The sequence below is a fragment of the Salvelinus namaycush genome, chromosome 7 (genome assembly GCF_016432855.1).
Source record: "Salvelinus namaycush isolate Seneca chromosome 7, SaNama_1.0, whole genome shotgun sequence".
NCBI lineage: Eukaryota > Metazoa > Chordata > Actinopteri > Salmoniformes > Salmonidae > Salvelinus > Salvelinus namaycush.
The window spans coordinates 29,766,790-29,788,774 of record NC_052313.1 but is presented as its reverse complement, the minus strand read 5'-3'; the positions used below and the strand labels follow the sequence as shown (position 1 = coordinate 29,788,774).

Genomic DNA, 21,985 nt, shown 5'->3' with positions numbered 1-21,985 from the left:
TTTAATTCAATAAGAGAAAAGCTGTGAAAGTGAAGGGAAGTAAAGTTTGGGAAAGATTGGTTGTAGTGCTAAAAGAGGATGATAGCAATGCAGGCTATGTTATGTGTGATGATTGTGAGGCACTAAACAAATGCAACAGTCACAAGACGGTAGACTTCAAATAGGCCTATGGCACGTCAAGGGAATTGTAGCCTGCTGTTCAAACGGGTTAAATGGAAAGTGAAATCTGGACCTCACATAGCCTTAAAATGAACTCCTGCAAAATTAACCACTTCTTGCAGTAAAATAATAACCTACACCAAATGTAGGCGACATTTTGACTCGGGAACAGGAGTGGAGAAATATGATTTCTTTCTTTCAGCATCTTGAGAGAATGCTAATGCTCAGTTAGATACCATCTGTAGAGGTACTATATTTATCAGCATCATAAAAGCTGATAGTATGTCAACCACATAAAATATGCATTCAAGCCAACCTGAAATCGTATCAGAAACATGTTGGATTGTTTTCACAGCTTTCTATTTCCTACAGATCAAACTGATGTCATTTTTTGGGAGTTACTGCATTTTCTCCCGGTCCCTAAAGGTCTTTGCTCCATGAAAGAATTTGACAGAGAAAACTTTACCGATGTCAACTAGATTTAAGCATTCATTCTATCGATTCAAGACATTATTCTGGTGAGCAAGGGTTTATTTAGTCTTCTAGGGCAACATATAATGACAGAAGAGAAGCTGCATGGATCTAGTTGACGAACAAATAGCCTACCAAAATCTTTCTGCAGTCTATGGCTGTAGCCTATAGAGCATTTTCTATATTAGCGGGTTAGGGCCGGGTGCGGGCCTAATATTTTCACTTCATCACATATACTCGGGCGATTGTGGATTATTAGCAATTACGGGCATGTGCGGGTGAACAAACAGCTGACCCGCGCACCACTAGTGTGCACCCTGTACCTGTGCTGAGGCGATGCTTAACAGGCTGGTGGTGTGGTAGCAGGGCTTGCTGGTCATGCGGGCTGGGAAGCCACAGACAGTCTGCAGGCTCTCCCTCAGGTGGGATAGGAAGGAGCTGAGCGCCCCCTGGAGGTCCACCCTGGGACAGCGCTGCACAGGCTCAGTCCGGATACAGCTCAGAGGGTATCTGAGCAGACTAGTTACAGGTCCAATGCATCTGTTTTTATCTCAGTAGCAAATTATTTTTGGATAACAATTACGTACCCTACTGTGAATGTTTTCAAATAAAATGGTAAACAAAAATAACTTATTAGAAAATATCAATTTCTCAAGGAAGTTTTTTTGCTAGAACTGCCTGGGAGTAGTCTTGAGTAGGGAGGGGAAAATTTAAAATGAGCTGTTACTGGCAGAGGTTTGGAACTCTCTTTCTTATTGGTCTATTAACCGTTGACTGGTGATGTCACCAGGCAGGCCAACACTTCATCCCACCTAAACAGGCTGAAATGTCATGCAGTCTTTTCAAACAGCTCTTACACTAAAAGGGCATTATCAACATTTTCACAATTTCACAGTATTATTCAACCTCATAGTGTGGAAGTATATAAACTCAGCAAAAAAAGAAACGTCCTCTCACTGTCAACTGCGTTTATTTTCAGCAAACTCAACATGTGTAAATATTTGTATGAACATAACAAGATTCAACAACTGAGACATAAACTGAACAAGTTCCACAGACATGTGACTAACAGAAATTGAATAATGTGTCCCTGAACAAAGGGGGGGTCAAAATCAAAAGTAACAGTCAGTATCTGGTATAGCCACCAGCTGCATTAAGTACTGCAGTGCATCTCCTCCTCATGGACTGCACCAGACTTGGCAGTTCTTGCTGTGAGATGTTACCCCACTCTTCCACCAAGGCACCTGCAAGTTCCCAGACATTTCTGGGGGGAATGGGCCTAGCCCTCACTCTCCGATCCAACAGGTCCCAGACGTGCTCAATATGATTGAGATCCGGGCTCTTCGCTGGCCATGGGAGAACACTGACATTTCTGTCTTGCAGGAAATCACGCACAGAAAGAGCAGTATGGCCGGTGGCATTGTCATGCTGGAGGGTCATGCCAGGATGAGCCTGCAGAAAGGGTACCACATGAGGGAGGTGGAGGTCTTCCCTGTAACGCACAGCATTGAGATTGCCTGCAATGACAACAAGCTCAGTCAGATGATGCTGCGACACCCCGCCCCAGACCATGACGGACCCTCCACCTCCAAATCGATCCCGCTCCAGATTACAGGCCTCGGTGTAACGCTCATTCCTTCGACGATAAACGCGAATCTGACCATCACCCCTGGTGAGACAAAACCGCGACTCGTCAGTGAAGAGCACTTTTTGACAGTCCTGTCTGGTCCAGCGACGGTGGGTTTGTGCCCATGAGCGACCTTATCGCTGGTGATGTCGGATGAGGACCTGCCTTACAACAGGCCTACAAGCCCTCAGTCCAGCCTCTCTCAGCCTATTGCGGACAGTCTGAGCACCGAAGGAGGGTAGGTGCGTTCCTGGGGAACTCGGGCAGTGGTTGTTGCCATCCTGTACCTGGTGTAATGTTCGGATGTACCGATCCTGTGCAGGCGTTGTTACACATGGTCTGCCACTGCAAGGACGATCAGCTGTCCGTCCTGTCTCCCTGTAGCACTGTCTTAGGTGTCTCACAGTACGGACATAGCAATTTATTGCCCTGGCCACATCTGCAGTCCTCATGCCTCCTTGCAGTATGCCTAAGGCACATTCACACAGATGAGCAGAGACCCTGGGCATCTTTCTTTTGGTGTTTTTCGAGTCAGTAGAAAGGCCTCTTTAGTGTCCTAAGTTTTCATAACTGTGACCTTAATTGCCTACCGTCTGTAAGCTGTTAGTGTCTAAAAGACCGTTCCACAGGTGCATGTTCATTAATTGTTTATGGTTCATTGAACAAGCATGGGAAACAGTTTAAACCCTTTACAATGAAGATCTGTGAAGTTATTTGGATTTTTACAAATTACCTTTGAAAGGCAGGGTTCTGAAAAAGGGACGTTTCTTTTTTTGCTGAGTTTCTAAAACACAGGAAAATCTAGTTTGCCTGAACTGGGCCTTTAAAGAAACGTAACATGTTCACTGTCTGGATGGAGCTCACTTTAAAGGACCCATCTGGGATTGGTACATCCATTTTTGGACTTTTAAATGAATGATGTATAGCCATTGATGTTTGAAAAATATAACTTAGAAATTCCTCACGAGTTTAGTTCAACTGTTGTACCCCATCAGAAGCCAAAATATAAGCTTGTTTTACTCCATTATTTGTAAACAATGTAATTGCCCCTTTAAGATGAATTGAAATGTATGCCAAATTTGAATGAATTTAAAGAGTGAACACTGGCTTGAAGAACACCATATGTGAACCATTTTACACGGCTTGTTTTGTTATTTTCTCTCTCCAGATTTCGATTGTTTCATTTTACAGCCTATCAAGGGACAAATGCTGGTTACAAGCAGTTACAAGAAAACACTAACTGTGCCTTATCACAATAATAGTTGCATGAGTAGACATAAACGTGACAGTTTTGAGTCAGTGTAACAACATAACAGTCAACAGGTTGGCCAAAGGCAGATGCCTCCGATGGTCCCCAATCCATACTATAGGCTTAAAAGGATACGTGAACAGCCTTTCTCCAACCAGTTTGAAGTATACGTTGCAATAAATCACTTCTTCCTCATCAATTTGGGGGAGTTGGTAGCCATACTGAAAAAACAAAAAAAAACAAGGAAGAAGTAGTAAGGACAAATACGTTAACTGTGTGCGAGTGTGTATTGTGTGTGTGTTTATAAGCTAGCAGTGTCAAACAGAGGGGGTGAGTAGAAGAGACAGCAAGGGAGATTATTTGTTTGTGACCCGTCTCTGGATGTTAAGCACTCACCCAGATGTGACGACAGACCAACACCAACACTAACGTGTCGAGCATTACTATCAGCCAGCTGTCCCGTCCATTTGTTCTATCCACTGGCCCAACCTCACAGGCCAGTGAGGCTTTGGCAATGCATGTTTATCATTGGTCATTTTAGGAGCAACGGGACCTTAATTAACAACATGATGGTAGAGTAAACTGTTAGGCAGCGTGGGTGTGAAATCTGATGGCTTGTTTCCAGCCAACGTTAGTGAGTCATACCGTCATTCTGAAGGGCCAAGTCCACACACAAACACTGTCACACAAACTCACACGCATACAGGCACACTCAAGCACACACACTGCGCCGGGCCAAGTCCATGTTTAGTTGCTGACAGATGTTGACAGACAAGATGTGAGCAATGGGATGTCATTCACCACCTGTCGAGTTTGATCCTGTGGTTGTAGTTAGAACAACAGTTCCCTGGAGTAGTCCACGTGTGTGTGTTGTGTGACGCCAATGTGAGTTTGCATTATTGTTGACATAACAGAAATCAGTTGATGCCAAATAACTTGACATGGTTGTGACACTACATATCATTTAGGTAAGCTAGCAAGCAGGCGTTATGCCTAGCCAATTACAGTAGGTAACCTATTAGTGAATAAGTCTGGGAGCTTGACCCAACCTGGAATCATAACCTTTAACTAGGGCCCAGAGCTTTTCCTAGTCAGGTAACGTAGTCAGGAAAAACTTGTAGTTATGACATATGAGATGTCTCTTTTATGGCAGCCCTTATGAAAAGTAGTTCATGTGAAGTGTAACTTACCTAGCCTGGTCTCAGATTGGTTTGTGCTGTCTTGCCAACTCCTATGGCCATTGTCATGACAGTGATTATAGGAGTTGGCAAGACAGCACAAACAGATGTGGGACCAGGCTGTAACCTACCAAACTGCTCCAGTGATTCTGGATATCAGCGTAGCACTGGAAGGGGCTCTCGGTGGGCATCCGGTGACTGATGCTGACGATCTGACCCCTTTTCATGCTACACACAACACAGACGGAAGCTATATATCAAGTGTACCTATAACATATCAGTAAAGACATACAAGATTGACAGGTTGTACAGATGTCGGACCTTAATTTGGATCTTAATTTGTCAAATCTTAGTCAGTTTTGCTACAGCAGGAAAATAATCCCGCAGCAACAGGAAACATGAATTATTATTTGATTATAATTAATGGACATGTTTGTAGGGTTTGATATATTTATCTTAAGGGAAAATCAAGTCTGAAATTTCAAAGTGAAAATTACAAACTTCAGAAGCCTTTTTAAACCTCAAATGAAGATCCTAAACCTATACCTATATTCTATTTTGATCAGTTCTGGGCTCAATTCCATTTCAATTCAGTAAATTCAGGAGGTAAACTGAAATTGCTAAATGTATGTTCACTTCCTGAATTGACTGAATTGAAATGGAATAGAGCCCCACCCTGATTTTGATGTTTTTACGTTTTATGTTATTCTCTGTTCATACATAAGTATTCAAGTTCCATGACATATCAACAGTTCAATCCAACCTGTCATCGCAATGTTTTTCCCCCCTCCATTTATGCCATTCCAGCCATTACAATGAGCCTGTCCTCATATAGCTCCTCCCACCATCCTCCACTGGTTTACAGTGTCTTTGTTTTCAAACTCCTGCCTGTGTGCACGTACCTGTGTACAAACCCCTGCCCGTGTGCTCGTAACACTTGTTATTATGAATACAGAAAGAATCTGCATGGTGCTTGCAACGCTAGGGTTGTGTGCTCGATTCCCACAGGAGAAGTGGGAATGAAGTTTGAAAAGTATGAAAAAAGTATGAAAATGTACAGTGCCTTCGGAAAGTATTCAGACCCCTTGACTTTTTCCACATTTTGTTACGTTACAGCCTTATGAAAGAATCCTCAGAAATCTACACACAATAGCCCATAATGACAAAGTGAAAACAGGTTTTTAGACATTTTTGCAAATGTATTAAAAATACAAAACAGAAATACCTTATTTACATATGTATGTATGTAGACCCTTTGCTATGAAACTCAAAATTGAGCTCAGGTGCATCCTGTTTCCATTGATCATCCTTGAGATGTTTCTACAACTTGATTGGAGTCCACCTGTGGTAAATTCAATTGATTGGACATGATTTGGAAAGGCACACACCTGTCTATATACGGTTCCAAAAGTTGCAGGGATGCAAACTGGTAAAGGCCCAAAAAGGGGCCCCTTTTTTTTGCACTGAAACATGCACAAAATCTCTGCTAGTGGGAAATGCAGGTTTTAACTAATTAAATAGCAAAGAATATACGAGCTACATGATCAGTCTCTATGTGTAAAATAAAACATTTAAAGAAAGCAATCCAATCTTATTTGTTGCCTAGACTTTACTGCAAATGACACTCAAGTCTTGAGAAAAAACAATACACTAATATTGCAGTTAGCCATGACAGCCTTTATAATAGAACGCTTGTGACCACACACGTCTAAATATTGCACTTGGGAAAAAAACATCTTAAAGTAGAAATAGAATGAAACAAATAGGCGTTCTATTTTTGCTCTATTATAGTGGCCACTATAATAGACATTGATCAGGTGCACAAGGCTACATGTGTGCAAAAGTAAAAAATGAAATTATCCCCCCTCACACACAAGTGTTATTGTCAAGTTCAACACAATAAAAGCAATATCTTTGGACTACACTGCACATTATTACATTGTACACTTTCTGCCTGTGAACATCTGTTCTACAATATACCAGATACCCTTTGTTGACATAATTGATCTCTTTCAGGCAGAGACTACACTTGGCATACCCCTTTTTATCCACTGTATTGAAAAAGTGAGAAAGAGGGAAAGTGTGTGGTGTTCCTTTCACCTCTGTCATGACGTGGCCCTTTCAGGGTATAGATCGCAGCATCCCCCTCTTTCTCTCTCTCTCTCCCCTACACCCAGGTTCTGTTATCTCAGGTCATAAATTCCTGGAGGAGACTCTCTCCCCCTGGCCATGCAGAAAGAGAGACACATAGAGAGAACAAAGGATTTCACATGGCGAACTGGGAATTTGATACAAAATGTCCACTTGTGAGAAGGTGGGAATGGTCTGTGGACACTCAAAGGACAGGTATGACGAGTGTGTTTCATTTGGTGACCTCAGAGAGGAGAGGAAACACATAACTACAGTATATCTCTGAATATGTACATTTCTCAATTATGGGGTTTGTATATAATTCTTATATAAAATTAATGAGTAAAGATGAAACTATTTGTGAAATGATGTAAGCTGATTGTAAACCTTTAACGAAAGAGAATTGTATTCCCTTTAAAGTTTAACTAAGTCACTGGCCCGCCCCCATGAGCACAGACATGACCTGGCACCATAGACCCGCCTTTTCTATTGTTACGAATAAAACCTTATCCTGAGGAAATCCTCTTCAGACCACGCGTACCTCGATCACCTCAGTTTAAGCTCAGGTTGCAATGGTTGTTGAATTCCTAACCATACCACGTGGAGCATTGGCTTCACGGCGGGAAACGGTTAAACTCTGAGACTATCGATCCCGACAGAATAAGAGCAAATCTTAGATACTAATTACTAGTCTGCAGCTAGAAATTATGTCACCCTGGGATGCGAAGACCGACAACTGCCGAAACATCTATTCTATGAGAACATTTCTGAATGGTACTCTAAAGACTTTGATCTTCAGGGAGGCAGAGAGAGAGACAATGAAGAACTGACTCTCCAACAGAAGGACTGACGATTCCAACAGAGATCACGACAACACACTGGGCGTAAATATATATTGATTGCAATTATTCCCGAATGAGTGAGCGTTCATGTGCAAAGGATTAGCATTTCAATTAATATAATTATCAACTGTGTAGTGACTGCTTTTGTCTTTCCTGCCCTCCTCAGTCCACACCCACTTCCCTTTGTCCACCAAGCCGTCATATCGGCTTAGCCCACTAGGGAACCTCCCCTACCATTTCCTTGTAACCATATCTACTGTTTGTTTGTTTATGCATTTCTGTGATTATTTAGTTAGTTAGTAAATAAATTATTAAGACAATTGGTATATGGATGATTCATAGTAAAGGCTGGGTTCGTGCAGATAACCAACAATTTATGACGTTTGGAATGAGACTAACGTGAGGTAAAGAATAATTATAATTAGAAGACTAATTGATCAGATATTAAAATATCTGAAGAGTTATATTAGGAAAATTATAACTTTGTAATCTGAAGATTTTCCTTGGTGCCCCGACTTCCTAGTTAATTATATTTACATGATTAGTTTAATCACGTAATAATAATTACAGAGAATTGATTTGATAAAATAACCGTCTTCACTTTAATGATGCCAAAGACACGACACCTCTATAGTGGCATCCAGCATAAACCAGGCCCAGCTCCAGCTACACTTGATCCCTGAATCCACTTGTTTCACAAGCAACGCCTCATTTTCACCTAATTCACTCATTCTGAAAATTAACCACATACTGTCGAGGGAAAACATTAGTTCACAGATAGTAGTTGGTTAATTTGCCAGTTAACATTTCACACAGATTGCCAGGGCCCAGTAAGCAACTAATGCGTTATAACTTGAGGAACGGCAAGGAGTCGTATACCAGTTAATACTATAGCCAATTGGTTAGGTTACTAACGTTAGCTCATCTGATGTTGTAACGTTAGCTAGCTGTCAGACTTTATTAGCCAGCTAATTTTCACACCAAAAACTCAACTATTTGATCAGTTAAGTTGGCTAATGTTGCTGAACATTTCTCTTGCTAGCTAATGCAGAATTCGATCCAGCTAGCAGGATACTTAACAATGTTAACAATAATTGTTCCACCACACTTTCTCCCTCACCTCAAACTTTCCAAATGCCAGTTGTTTTTCAGTTAGAGCTCATGAAGTACGCTTCATCACCTTCTCACCCCCGTCTCCGTGGTCAGGCTTCTCACCTACCTCTTTGTTATCGTTCAGGGGATGCGCTTCTGTAACTTGCAAACTGCCTTTCCAATCTCTGCTGTCTTTCCAGAGCAAATTGGTTGTTTCTTCAGTAGCATGCTGCATTCTGTTGTTATGTGAACGATTGGCTGAGCCTTGGATACAGCCAGTATTGCTCCAAACGCGCATCACTTGTTCGCTTACAGCCAGTAGTGATCCAAAGCCCCCCCTCCCCTCCCACGCACAAACTTTTGTCATAGAATCTACACAAATCACTTAGGTCACCTATTTTGGATTCAAAACAGCGAATTTCGCCTAAAGGTGACTAGTTTGCAACCCTGCACATTTGACAGTGCATGTCAGAGCAAAAACCAAGCCATGAGGTCTAAAGAATTGTCTGTAGAGCTCCGAGACTGGATTGTGTCAAGGCACAGATTTTGGGAAGGGTACCAAAACATTTCTGCAGCATTGAAGGTCCCCAAGAACACAGTGGCCTTCATCATTCTTAAATGGAAGAAGCTTTCTGGAACCACCAAGACTCTTTCTAGAGTTGCCGTCCGGCCAAACTGAGCAATAGGGGGAGAAGGGCCTTGGTCAGGGAGGTGACCAAGAACCTGATGGTCACTGACAGAGCTCTGTAGTTCCTCTGTGGAGATGGGAGAACATTCCAGAAGGACAACAATCTCTGCAGCACTCCACCAATCAGGCCTTTATAGTAGAGTGGCCAGACGGAAGCCAGTCCTCAGTAAAAGGCACAAAACAGCCCGCTTTGAGTTTGCCAAAAGGCACCTAACTAAACAAGATTCTCTAGTCTGATGAAACCAAGATTGAACTCTTTGGCCTGAAGGCCAAACGTCACATCTGGAGGAAACCTGGCACCATCCCTACGGTGAAGCATGGTGGTGGCAGCATCATGCTGTGGGGATGTTTTTCAGCGGCAGGGACTGGGAGACTAGTCAGGATCGAGGCAAAGATGAACGGAGCAAAGTACAGAGAGATCCTTGATGAAAACCTGCTCCAGAGCACTCAGGACCTCAGACTGGGGCAAAGGTTCACCTTCCAACAGGACAACGACACTAAGCACACAGGCAAGACAACGCAGGAGTGGCTTCGGGACAAGTCTCTGAATGTCCTTGAGTGGCCCAGCCAGTGCCCGGACTTGAACCCGATCAAACATGTCTGGAGAGACCTGAAAATAGCTCTACAGCAACACTCCCCATCTAACCTGACAGAGCTTGAGAGGATCTGCAGAGAAGAATTGGAGAAACTCCCCAAATACAGGCGTGCCAAGCTTGTAGCGTCATACCCAAGAAGACTCAAGGTTGTAATCGCTACCAAAGGCGCTTCAACAAAGTACTGAGTAAAGGGTCTGAATATTTATGTAAATGTGATATTTGAGTTTTAAATGTTTTTTACATTTGCAAAAATTTATAAAAAACAGTTTTTCCTTTGTCATTTTGGGGTATTGTGTGTAGATGGATGAGGGAATTTGTTTTAATCAATTTTAGAATAAGGCTGTAACCTAACAAAAATGTGAAAAAGTCAAGGGGTCTGAATACTTTCCGAAGGCACTGTCTAGCTACAGCATATTTTCAGATATTATAAGTTTCTCTCTATAAGCACTCTCTACTGTAAGTCGCTGTGTATAAAAGTGTCTACCAAAATGTGATTACGTGACCGCTGTGAAATTGCTGAGTCTACCTTTAAAAAGAAAAGAAAATGTGTCAAAGTGCTGACCTTGGCAGAATGTAACACCAGTTGCTAGACATGGAGGTCTGGATAACAGCATCTGGCTGGCTATGGAAGTTCCTCAGGACCGTGGGAGGGATGTCAAAGTCCGCCAACTAAAAGTCAACCATACAATCCTTAAAAAGTAAATATTACAAAGTACAACTAGAGATAACTAATGAGAATCTAAATAGAATGCTCTGAGAACAAATTATTATAATGACAACCTGATGAATGGTTAAGGTAGAAATACTTGATGAAGTGTGTAGTTTGTTAACTTTTTTGGGATAGGGGGCAGCATTTTCACTTTTGGATGAATAGCGTGCCCAGAGTGAACTGCCTCCTACTCTGTCCCAGATGGTAATATATGCATATTATTATTACTATTGGATAGAAAACACTCTGAAGTTTCTAAAACTGTTTGAATGATGTCTGTGAGTATAACAGAATTCATATGGCAGGCGAAAACCTGAGAAAAATCCAAACAGGAAGTGGGATATCTGAGGTTGGTCGATTTTCAACTCAGTCCCTATTGAATGCACAGTAGGATATGGATCTGTTTGCAATTCCTACGGCTTCCACTAGATGTCAACAGTCTGTAGAACCTTCAATGAGGCTTCTACTGTGATGTGGAGCCGGATGGGAGCTGTTTGAGTCAGTGGTCTGGCAGAGAGCCAGGTCCTGGTCACGCGCATTTCACATGATAGCGACCTGCGTTCCATTGCTTCTCTACAGACAAAGGAATTCTCCGGTTGGAACGTTATTGAATATTTATGATAACAACATCCTAAAGATTGATTCTATACTTATTTTGACAAGTTTCTTCGACCTGTAATATAACTTTTTTAAGTTTTCATCCGACGTTCGGCTGGGACCTGCACGAGCGTTTGGATATGTGTACTAAACGTGCTAGCAAAAGTAGCTACTTGGACATAAATAATGGACATTATCGAACAAAACAACAATTTATTGTGGAACTAGGATTCCTGGGAGTGCATTCTGATGAAGATCATCAAAGGTAAGGGAATATTTATAATGTAATTTCTGATGACTCCAACATGGCGGAAATGTATTTATATTTTCTGAGCGCCGTCTCAGATTATTGCATGGTGTGCTTTTTCCGTAAAGTTTTTTGAAATCTGACACAGCGGTTGCATTAAGAACAAGTGTATCTTTAATTCTATGTAAAACATGTATCTTTCATCAAAGTTTATGATGAGTATTTATGTTATTTGACGTGGCTTTCTGCAATTTCTCCGGATATTTTGGAGGCATTTCTGAACATGGCGCCAATGTAAACTGAGGTTTTTGGATATAAATATTAACTTTATCGAACAAAACATATATGTATTGTGTAACATGAAGTCCTATGAGTGTCATCTGATGAAGATCATCAAAGGTTAGTGATTAATTTTTATCTCTATTTTTGCTTTTTGTGACTCTTATCTTTGGCTGGAAAAATGGCTGTGTTTTTTTGACTTGGTGGTGATCTAACATAATCATATGTTGTGCTTTCGCTGTAAAGCAAAAAAAAAAATATCGGACACGATGGGTAGATTAACAAGATGTTTATCTTTCATTTGCTGTATTGGACATGTTAATGTGTGAAATTTACATATTTCTAAAAAATATTTTTTTAATTTTCTGCGCTGCCTTTTCAGCGGAATGTTGTCGAGGGGTTCCGCTAGCGGAACGCATGTCCTAGACAGGTTTTAATGTCTGTCTGGCAGTGTGATGCATGGTACAAGATATTGTGTTGGGGGGGAAACAATTGCCAGTGAACGTACTTCTGTTTTAGCAGTGTTCTATGGAATATCAGACAGTGAGACAATAGCTTTTCTTTACTGCAATATTTAACAGATGGCTGTGTGTGTGTGTGTGTGTGTGTGTGTGTGTGTGTGTGTGTGTGTGTGTGTGTGTGTGTGTGTGTGTGTGTGTGTGTGTGTGTGTGTGTGTGCGCGAGTACGTAGGGGTGATCTGACTGGCTGCTGGGCTCACCCTGATTGGAGGGAGTCGGACAGTGTTGGCCTCCACACTGACACACAGCTGGCTCTCATTGGCACTCAGCTCCATCACTGGCAATGGAAACATAGAACCTTGTCATTCTGCTGGATTAGAGGCCGGTAACACTTCATTTTAAAGTGCCCTAAATAACCCAAAATATAACTCAGTATAATTCCATCAAATACATATGATGAGGACTGTACAGTACAGGGGCGAATCCTAACATCTTTCTACTCAAGTAGATTTTTCACTTAGTCATGCCATATCAATGTCAGGTGAAAGTTTATATGTACAGTACAGTCCTGACCATATGTATTTCGATAGTAAAGCTATACTCCAGCAATTTGAATTGGATATCAAATCAAATTTAATTTGTCACATGCACCGAATACAACAGGTGTAGCCCTTACTGTGAAATGCTTACCTACAAGCCCTTAACCAACAATGCAGTTCAAGAAATAGAGTAATGTAAATATTTACTAAATAAACTAAAGTAAAAAATGTAATAAAAAGTAACACAATAAAATAACAAGGTAATTTGTACATGTAGGTAGGGGTAAAGTGACTATGCATAGATAATAAACAGCAAGCAGCAGCAGTGTAAAAACAAAGGGGGCCGGGTGTCAATGTAAATAGTCCGGGTGGCTATTTGATTGATTGTTCAGCAGTCTTATGGCTTGGGGGTAGAAGCTGTCAGTATCTGGTGTGACCACCATTTGCCTCATGCAGCGCGACACGTTGTCCCACTCGTCTTCAATGGCTCTGCAAAGTTGCTGGATATTGCCGGTAACTGGATCAAGCTGTCGTACACGTCAATCCAGAGCATCCCAAATGTGCTCAATGGGTGACATGTCTGGTGAGTATGCAGGCCATGGAAGAACTTTGTTTCAGAACATTCTCTAGCAATAGCTCTGGTTGACGTTCCTGCAGTCACCATGCTAATTGCACGCGCCCTCAAAACCTGTGGCATTGTGTTGTGTGACTAAACTACACATTTTAGAGTGTGCTTTTAATGTCCCCACCACAAGGTGCACCTGTGTAATGATCATGCTTTAATCAGCTTCTTGATATGCCATACATGTCAGGTCGATGGATTATCTTGGCAAAGGAGAAATGCTCACTAACAGGAATGTAAACAAATCTGTGCACAAAATTTGAGAGAAATACGCTTTTTGTGCGAATGGAAAATGTCTGGGATGTTTTATTTCAGCTCATGAAACTTGGGATCAACACTTAACATGTTATGTTTATATTTTTGTTCAGTGTAGTAAGTAGTCTAGCAGTATTTGGTCCCAAATAGCGTGAACCCAATGACTACATCAAGATTGTGACAACAAACTTGTTGGGTGCATTTGCAGTTTGTTTTGGGTGTATTCTTTCCAATAGCAACTGAATGGGGAATGGTATCTGGAGTAATTTTCTTTGTAAATGAGCAGAGATGTTTCTGAACACTTCTAAATTCATCCTGATGTTGCCATAATTCAGATAATACATGAATGGATCATGAACAATGATGAGTATAAAAGTTAGAGGCTACAACAACAGATGCACCATGACGAAAAACTGGAAAGTTAGCATTTTTTCAGGGGTATCATCTTTGTGCCTCTGTAACTTTCTCACTCATCATCATTATCTCACTCATGATTTTTTTATTAACATGGCAGTATCCAATGAATATAAGAGTGTTTATTAGCCATCTTCTATTTTCACAACTCTCAATTAAAAGGTGAAATTCTGTACTGTCGCCTCGAACTAATTTGATCTCAAATATAAAATTCTGGAGTAGAGACACATCTTTTTATTTAGCGTCGCTGTCCAAATACATCGTGAGAACTATTTGAATTGACTATTTGAATTGACTATTTGAATTGACTATTTGAATTGACTAAGATTTGTATCTTACTGAGTAATTAACAATAACTCAAGAGTTAAGCCTAATGCACTTGGCTATAGCAACTAGAATTGTCATTATAGCCTTTCCACTATAGGAAACCTTCAACCCAGAGCCATATATAGTATAGTGACCTCTATATCTCTATTTATGGCTCTGCGTATGCCACTGTGGTTCGAGAGCTAGAGGTTAAAGGCTTTGAGAAATAGCTCAAATAACTTCTAAACCAATGTTGTAAAGGATACTGAAAGTGTAACAGCTGATCATTCACACTCAAACACCTACCAATGGCATTGAGCTTCTTCGAATCAGCCAGAAAATCCCTCCCTAAAAAGTGAACAAGATCAATAGAAATGGTTAAGTAATCAAACCTACAGTAGTGTTGTTGCAGTACAATGTAGTTGGATTAGTACTAGTCATCTATTGATGAGTGTGTGTGTTTCTCTCTGTGTGTGTCTATGTGTGTGTGTATACGCGTGTGTGTGTGTGTCTCTCTCTCTGTCTGTCTGTGTGTGTGTGTGTGTGTGTGCGCATGCATATGTGCGTGTCTACGTGTGTGTCATTCTGGCAGCCATGAAAGACTAGATATAAAATAATAAAGTTGGCAAGGAAGGTCGCGTTTAGCACGGAACAAACTCCCAAGTCGAAGGACAGTCTGGCCTTCCCCCGATGTGTTATCATAAGACATGGACACACTTATGTAAAACAGGTTTTGGAGGACCTCAGATACATTTTCTCTCTTCTTGGCCAGGCTCTTGAGAAGGAGTCATAAAATAATCAGCTTAATTTATTTATAGATTATGGGGGCTGGGGGGTCTGCAAGAGAGGAAACGGCAGTAATGATGCAGCATTAATGATAGCATTACTGTAGTTGTCTAAGCAGCGCTGTTCTCAAAGTCGTAATCTAAATAACTGCCAGACAGGCTGTTCATGGATCCCATCCATTCAAATAGCGGAATATGTTGGAAGGCAACAAAAGGCAATCCAGGTTAAGTGCAAATACATTTTCACTTTTTCTCATTTCAGTCAAGGGCAAGAAAACATTTGGAAATAGACAGCGGCCTGTGTGTAGGCCGTCATTGTAAATAAGCATTTGTTCTTAACCGACTTGCCTAGTTAAATAAAGGTTCAATAAAAAAATGAAAATTGTACTTGTCATCTATTGATGAGTGTGTGCGTTTCTCTCTGTGTCTGTTTGTGTGTGTGTGTGCGTGCGTGCGCGTGTGTGAGTCTCTCTCTCTCTGTGTGTTAATGTTACTTAACCCCCACCATCAGTCTGAGTTCAACACCGTAGCTAGCTAGGTGGACTGACTGTAGCTAGTTTTCTAGAAAATAACAACTATATATTTACTAGCAATAATACTGACTATTGTGAACACCTTTTGTTAAAGAGACGTTGAACTTCCGGGTTGGAGCGAGTGGTCGCATTTTCGCTTCGCTCCACAGGTAGTATTACATTTAATTTAATTTCATTACAGTACAACGGTTTGATTTGTTTGATCTTAGCACTTTTTTTCTTAGCTAGCTACATAGCCGTCTTTGTATCAAAGATAATTGTGTAGTTCAGATTATTATCGAATTATCGAATCTTCTAACGTTGTCAACACTGCTAGCTAGCCAGCTAGCCAACTTCTACCGAATCATTACAACGGAACGATTTGATTAGTGTAGTGTTAGCTAGCTACATAGTTGTCTTTGCATCTAAGATAATTGTGTAGTTTAGAGTAATCATCTAGCCAGTTATCGAGGTTACCTAGCCAGTTCCACTTTTAAACAAAGTCAGCTAGCCAGCTATTTTCGCCGTCAACACTGCTAGCTAGCCAGTGCTACACTGCTAGCTAGCCAGCTAGCCAACTTCTACCGAAACAGTACAACGGAACGATTTGATTAGTGTAGTGTTAGCTAGCTACATAGTTGTCTTCGCTGTCTTTGTATCTAAGATAATTGTGTAGTTTAGAGTAATTATCTAGCCAGTTATCGAGGTTACCTAGCCAGCTCCACTTTTAAACAAAGTCAGCTAGCCAGCTATTTTCGCCGTCCTAACGTTGTCAACACTGCTAGCTAGCCAGCCAGCCAACTTCTACCGAAACAGTACAACGGAACGATTTGATTAGTGTAGTGTTAGCTAGCTACATAGTTGTCTTTGCTGTCCTTGTATCTAAGATAATTGTGTAGTTTAGAGTAATTATCTAGCCAGTTATCGAGGCTACCTAGCCAGCAACACTTTCAAACATAGTCAACAACGCAGCCACTGCTAGCTAGCCTACTTCACCAGTCAGCAGTACTGCATCATTTTAATCATTTTAGTCAATAAGATTTCTGCTACGTAAGCTTAACTTTCTGAACATTCGAGACGTGTAGTCCACTTGTCATTCCAATCTCCTTTGCATTAGCGTAGCCTCTTCTGTAGCCTGTCAACTATGTGTCTGTCTATCCCTGTTCTCTCCTCTCTGCACAGACCATACAAACGCTTCACACCGCGTGGCCGCTGCCACCCTAACCTGGTGGTCCCAGCGCGCACGACCCACGTGGAGTTCCAGGTCTCCGGCAGCCTCTGGAACTGCCGATCTGCGGCCAACAAGGCAGAGTTCATCTCAGCCTATGCTTCCCTCCAGTCCCTCGACTTCTTGGCACTGACGGAAACATGGATTACCACAGATAACACTGCTACTCCTACTGCTCTCTCCTCGTCTGCCCACGTGTTCTCGCACACCCCGAGACCTTCTGGTCAGCGGGGTGGTGGCACTGGGATCCTCATCTCTCCCAAGTGGACATTCTCTCTTTCTCCCCTGACCCATCTGTCTATCGCCTCCTTTGAATTCCATGCTGTCACAGTTACCAGCCCTTTCAAGCTTAACATCCTTATCATTTATCGCCCTCCAGGTTCCCTTGGAGAGTTCATCAATGAGCTTGACGCCTTGATAAGTTCCTTCCCTGAGGATGGCTCACCTCTCACAGTTCTGGGTGACTTTAACCTCCCCACGTCTACCTTTGACTCATTCCTCTCTGCCTCCCTCTTTCCACTCCTCTACTTTTGACCTCACCCTCTCACCTTCCCCCCCTACTCACAAGGCAGGCAATACGCTTGACCTCATCTTTACTAGATGCTGTTCTTCCACTAATCTCATTGCAACTCCCCTCCAAGTCTCCGACCACTACCTTGTATCCTTTTCCCTCTCGCTCTCATCCAACACTTCCCACTCTGCCCCTACTCGGATGGTATCGCGCCGTCCAAACCTTCGCTCTCTCTCCCCCGCTACTCTCTCCTCTTCCATCCTATCATCTCTTCCCTCTGCTCAAACCTTCTCCAACCTATCTCCTGATTCTGCCTCCTCAACCCTCCTCTCCTCCCTTTCTGCATCCTTTGACTCTCTATGTCCCCTATCCTCCAGGCCGGCTCGGTCCTCCCCTCCTGCCCCGTGGCTCGACGACTCATTGCGAGCTCACAGAACAGGGCTCCGGGCAGCCGAGCGGAAATGGAGGAGAACTCGCCTCCCTGCGGACCTGGCATCCTTTCACTCCCTCCTCTCTACATTTTCCTCTTCTGTCTCTGCTGCTAAAGCCACTTTCTACCACTCTAAATTCCAAGCATCTGCCTCTAACCCTAGGAAGCTCTTTGCCACCTTCTCCTCCCTCCTGAATCCTCCTCCCCCTCCCCCCCCCCCCTCTCTGCGGATGACTTCGTCAACCATTTTGAAAAGAAGGTTGACGACATCCGATCCTCGTTTGCTAAGTCAAACGACACCGCTGGTTCTGCTCACACTGCCCTACCCTGTGCTTTGACCTCTTTCTCCCCTCATGAAATCTCGCGTCTTGTGACGGCCGGCCGCCCAACAACCTGCCCGCTTGACCCTATCCCCTCCTCTCTTCTCCAGACCATTTCCGGAGACCTTCTCCCTTACCTCACCTCGCTCATCAACTCATCCCTGACCACTGGCTACGTCCCTTCCGTCTTCAAGAGAGCGAGAGTTGCACCCCTTCTGAAAAAACCTACACTCGATCCCTCCGATGTCAACAACTACAGACCAGTATCCCTTCTTTCTTTTCTCTCCAAAACTCTTGAACGTGCCGTCCTTGGCCAGCTCTCCTGCTATCTCTCTCAGAATGACCTTCTTGATCCAAATCAGTCAGGTTTCAAGACTAGTCATTCAACTGAGACTGCTCTTCTCTGTGTCACGGAGGCGCTCCGCACTGCTAAAGCTAACTCTCTCTCCTCTGCTCTCATCCTTCTAGACCTATCGGCTGCCTTTGATACTGTGAACCATCAGATCCTCCTCTCCACCCTCTCCGAGTTGGGCATCTCCGGCGCGGCCCACGCTTGGATTGCGTCCTACCTGACAGGTCGCTCCTACCAGGTGGCGTGGCGAGAATCTGTCTCCTCACCACGTGCTCTCACCACTGGTGTCCCCCAGGGCTCTGTTCTAGGCCCTCTCCTATTCTCGCTATACACCAAGTCACTTGGCTCTGTCATAACCTCACATGGTCTCTCCTATCATTGCTATGCAGACGACACACAATTAATCTTCTCCTTTCCCCCTTCTGATAACCAGGTGGCGAATCGCATCTCTGCATGTCTGGCAGACATATCAGTGTGGATGACGGATCACCACCTCAAGCTGAACCTCGGCAAGACGGAGCTGCTCTTCCTCCCGGGGAAGGACTGCCCGTTCCATGATCTCGCCATCACGGTTGACAACTCCATTGTGTCCTCCTCCCAGAGCGCTAAGAACCTTGGCGTGATCCTGGACAACACCCTGTCGTTCTCAACCAACATCAAGGCGGTGACCCGTTCCTGTAGGTTCATGCTCTACAACATTCGCAGAGTACGACCCTGCCTCACACAGGAAGCGGCGCAGGTCCTAATCCAGGCACTTGTCATCTCCCGTCTGGATTACTGCAACTCGCTGTTGGCTGGGCTCCCTGCCTGTGCCATTAAACCCCTACAACTCATCCAGAACGCCGCAGCCCGTCTGGTGTTCAACCTTCCCAAGTTCTCCCACGTCACCCCGCTCCTCCGCTCTCTCCACTGGCTTCCAGTTGAAGCTCGCATCCGCTACAAGACCATGGTGCTTGCTTACGGAGCTGTGAGGGGAACGGCACCTCCGTACCTTCAGGCTCTGATCAGGCCCTACACCCAAACAAGGGCACTGCGTTCATCCACCTCTGGCCTGCTCGCCTCCCTACCTCTGAGGAAGTACAGTTCCCGCTCAGCCCAGTCAAAACTGTTCGCTGCTCTGGCACCCCAATGGTGGAACAAACTCCCTCACGACGCCAGGACAGCGGAGTCAATCACCACCTTCCGGAGACACTTGAAACCCCACCTCTTTAAGGAATACCTAGGATAGGATAAAGTAATCCTTCTAACCCCCCCCCTAAAAGATTTAGATGCACTATTGTAAAGTGGCTGTTCCACTGGATATCATAAGGTGAATGCACCAATTTGTAAGTCGCTCTGGATAAGAGCGTCTGCTAAATGACTTAAATGTAAATGTGTGTGTGTATGTGTGTGTAGCGCCCTGTGTGATACTCACTATCATATCAAATAGGCCCAAGGTGAAGGTAATGGAGGGTGGTGTAACATATTTGCAGAGTCACTGCGATTATAGACATGCGTTCTCAACAGGTCTGCGATTAAACAGTGACCTTTGCAACCGCCTAGCGAAATCACTTCCAACTAGAAGCAAAATTTTACAAAAGACGGAAACAATTCAATGTTATCAGGCCCAAGAGAATGGGACCTGTAACAGTTTATTAACTATCCCCTTTTCTTACTTTGTAAATGACAAACGCTTAAATTTGATGATGAGCCATAAAAAAGGGCAAGGGAAAATACCAGGGATTAGGGAGGGGCTTTCAAAAGGGGCTGCAGTTAGGGCCTGCGCTAGGGTAAGGGTTAATGTTTTTAAAAAGTGAGACTAGGGTTATGGTTGTGAAAAAGGCTGGAGCTATGGGAAGGACTGTGTTTGCACCATTGTCAGATTACGAGTCATCTATTGATACCACTGTCAAATTTCTACAGCATTGCTGTTTCTGGGGTTTGTTACTGTGTAAATGTGAAATTCCGTCACCCATGATGGATGAGTTTAAAACAATACAATTTAGAAAGAAGGCCTCCTCGATCTCCTCTCCTAGATAAAACAGACTGGTGATAGGCTAACTACTGTATATCATAATAACTAGCCCATAACAATATTACTAACTTAAAACAGTACCATTATATTAATTCCATATTCCTATATACAGTACTAGTACAAACCAGCAATAAGGAACTGTCCGACTTTGTTCCAGTTTGGAGCCAGCCTGCTGGTCAAGGAGTAGGACAGACAGGTCTGCAGAATACCAGGGAGAACCCTCTGAGGAGAGCCCATCTGCCCAAACACAACACAGAGAGACTACATGTAACTTAACTGACTAGACGGGACAGCATCCACCCGTCTATGATACAGCATTCTATATCAGTGATTCTCAACCAGGAGACCTAGTACTGAGCCCTGTGGGGCTTCAGTGACCTTTCAAGGGTCACAAGAAAAGCAGGGCAAGACCTCTCAAGTAGTAAATAACAGAAGTAAGAACAAAATATCTCACATTTCATGGAAAACAACTGTTTGACATGCAATGATATTTAAAATGTGGATGTGGATAATGAATGTAAGACTAGCATAGTTGTAAAAATGTATCTGAATTGGTTTCTAAACTTGGTCAAAATTGCAGAAGTAATGAGTGAAAGTGGATGACAAGTAGGCCAGCCCAAGCTTACCTGCAGACTGTGTCGTTGTATATAAGATTGTACTATTCCTCTTTTAAAAAAGGGAATCTGTTGGGGGAAAAGTTTGAATTCAACAATATGAAACAAACAATTATTTGGTCAAATAAGGGATCATTGACTCTTCTGATAACACACTCGGTTAAAAGGGAAGATTGTTAAACAACTGCAACACAGTCAATGATTCACCAGAACTGTGTGTGGAGCACTAGTGAAAGCAAATGGAGTGCTGGAGCAGATGCACAATGTAGATTACATGTTTACATGCAGTTAGGAAGTTATTGGTGTTTCACAAATAGAAAACCATTGATTGTTTTTGTTTGAAATTAAGATTAAAATATGGAGAACCTGTTGTTTTTGTAAAGCAGCTCAAACCGTTATACGCAGCTTAAAATGATATTACATTTGGACAAATCTATTATTTTGGCTACAATCCAAAAGGGGTGAAAAAAATGACAGTGTTTGGAATGCAGACCAACTATTTTGGGTTGCGTGCAACAAGCCTCTGCACGATATGTGTAGGCACGCACACACATACGTTACACTCACTTACACATCACACATTTCTCATTTTCTCACACACTATTAACCTGTTTACATCATCCATTTAAACCAAATAACGTATTTCAGAGGATGAATGAATGAATGAAAGAGTACCCTTTTATGTTGCATTATGCTACCCATTCCATATAAGATTATTAAACACTACTATTTAATGAGTTACAATGATAGATTAGAGCGA

General features: G+C 42.8%; 1 protein-coding gene across 1 annotated transcript in view; it reads right to left on the bottom strand.

The window, feature by feature from the left end:
• Positions 1–21,985, bottom strand: part of LOC120050430 (uncharacterized protein C18orf63-like) — a 38,118-nt gene that overhangs the window by 5,551 nt on the left and 10,582 nt on the right. Inside the window, exons 4-11 of the mRNA XM_038997020.1 lie at positions 21,238–21,294; positions 20,737–20,848; positions 14,766–14,807; positions 12,584–12,660; positions 10,595–10,701; positions 4,816–4,912; positions 3,642–3,727; positions 954–1,140 (exon numbers count right to left, since the gene is read on the bottom strand). Coding sequence (XP_038852948.1) covers positions 954–1,140; positions 3,642–3,727; positions 4,816–4,912; positions 10,595–10,701; positions 12,584–12,660; positions 14,766–14,807; positions 20,737–20,848; positions 21,238–21,294 — 765 coding nt within the window. The remainder of the gene's footprint in view (positions 1–953; positions 1,141–3,641; positions 3,728–4,815; positions 4,913–10,594; positions 10,702–12,583; positions 12,661–14,765; positions 14,808–20,736; positions 20,849–21,237; positions 21,295–21,985) is intronic.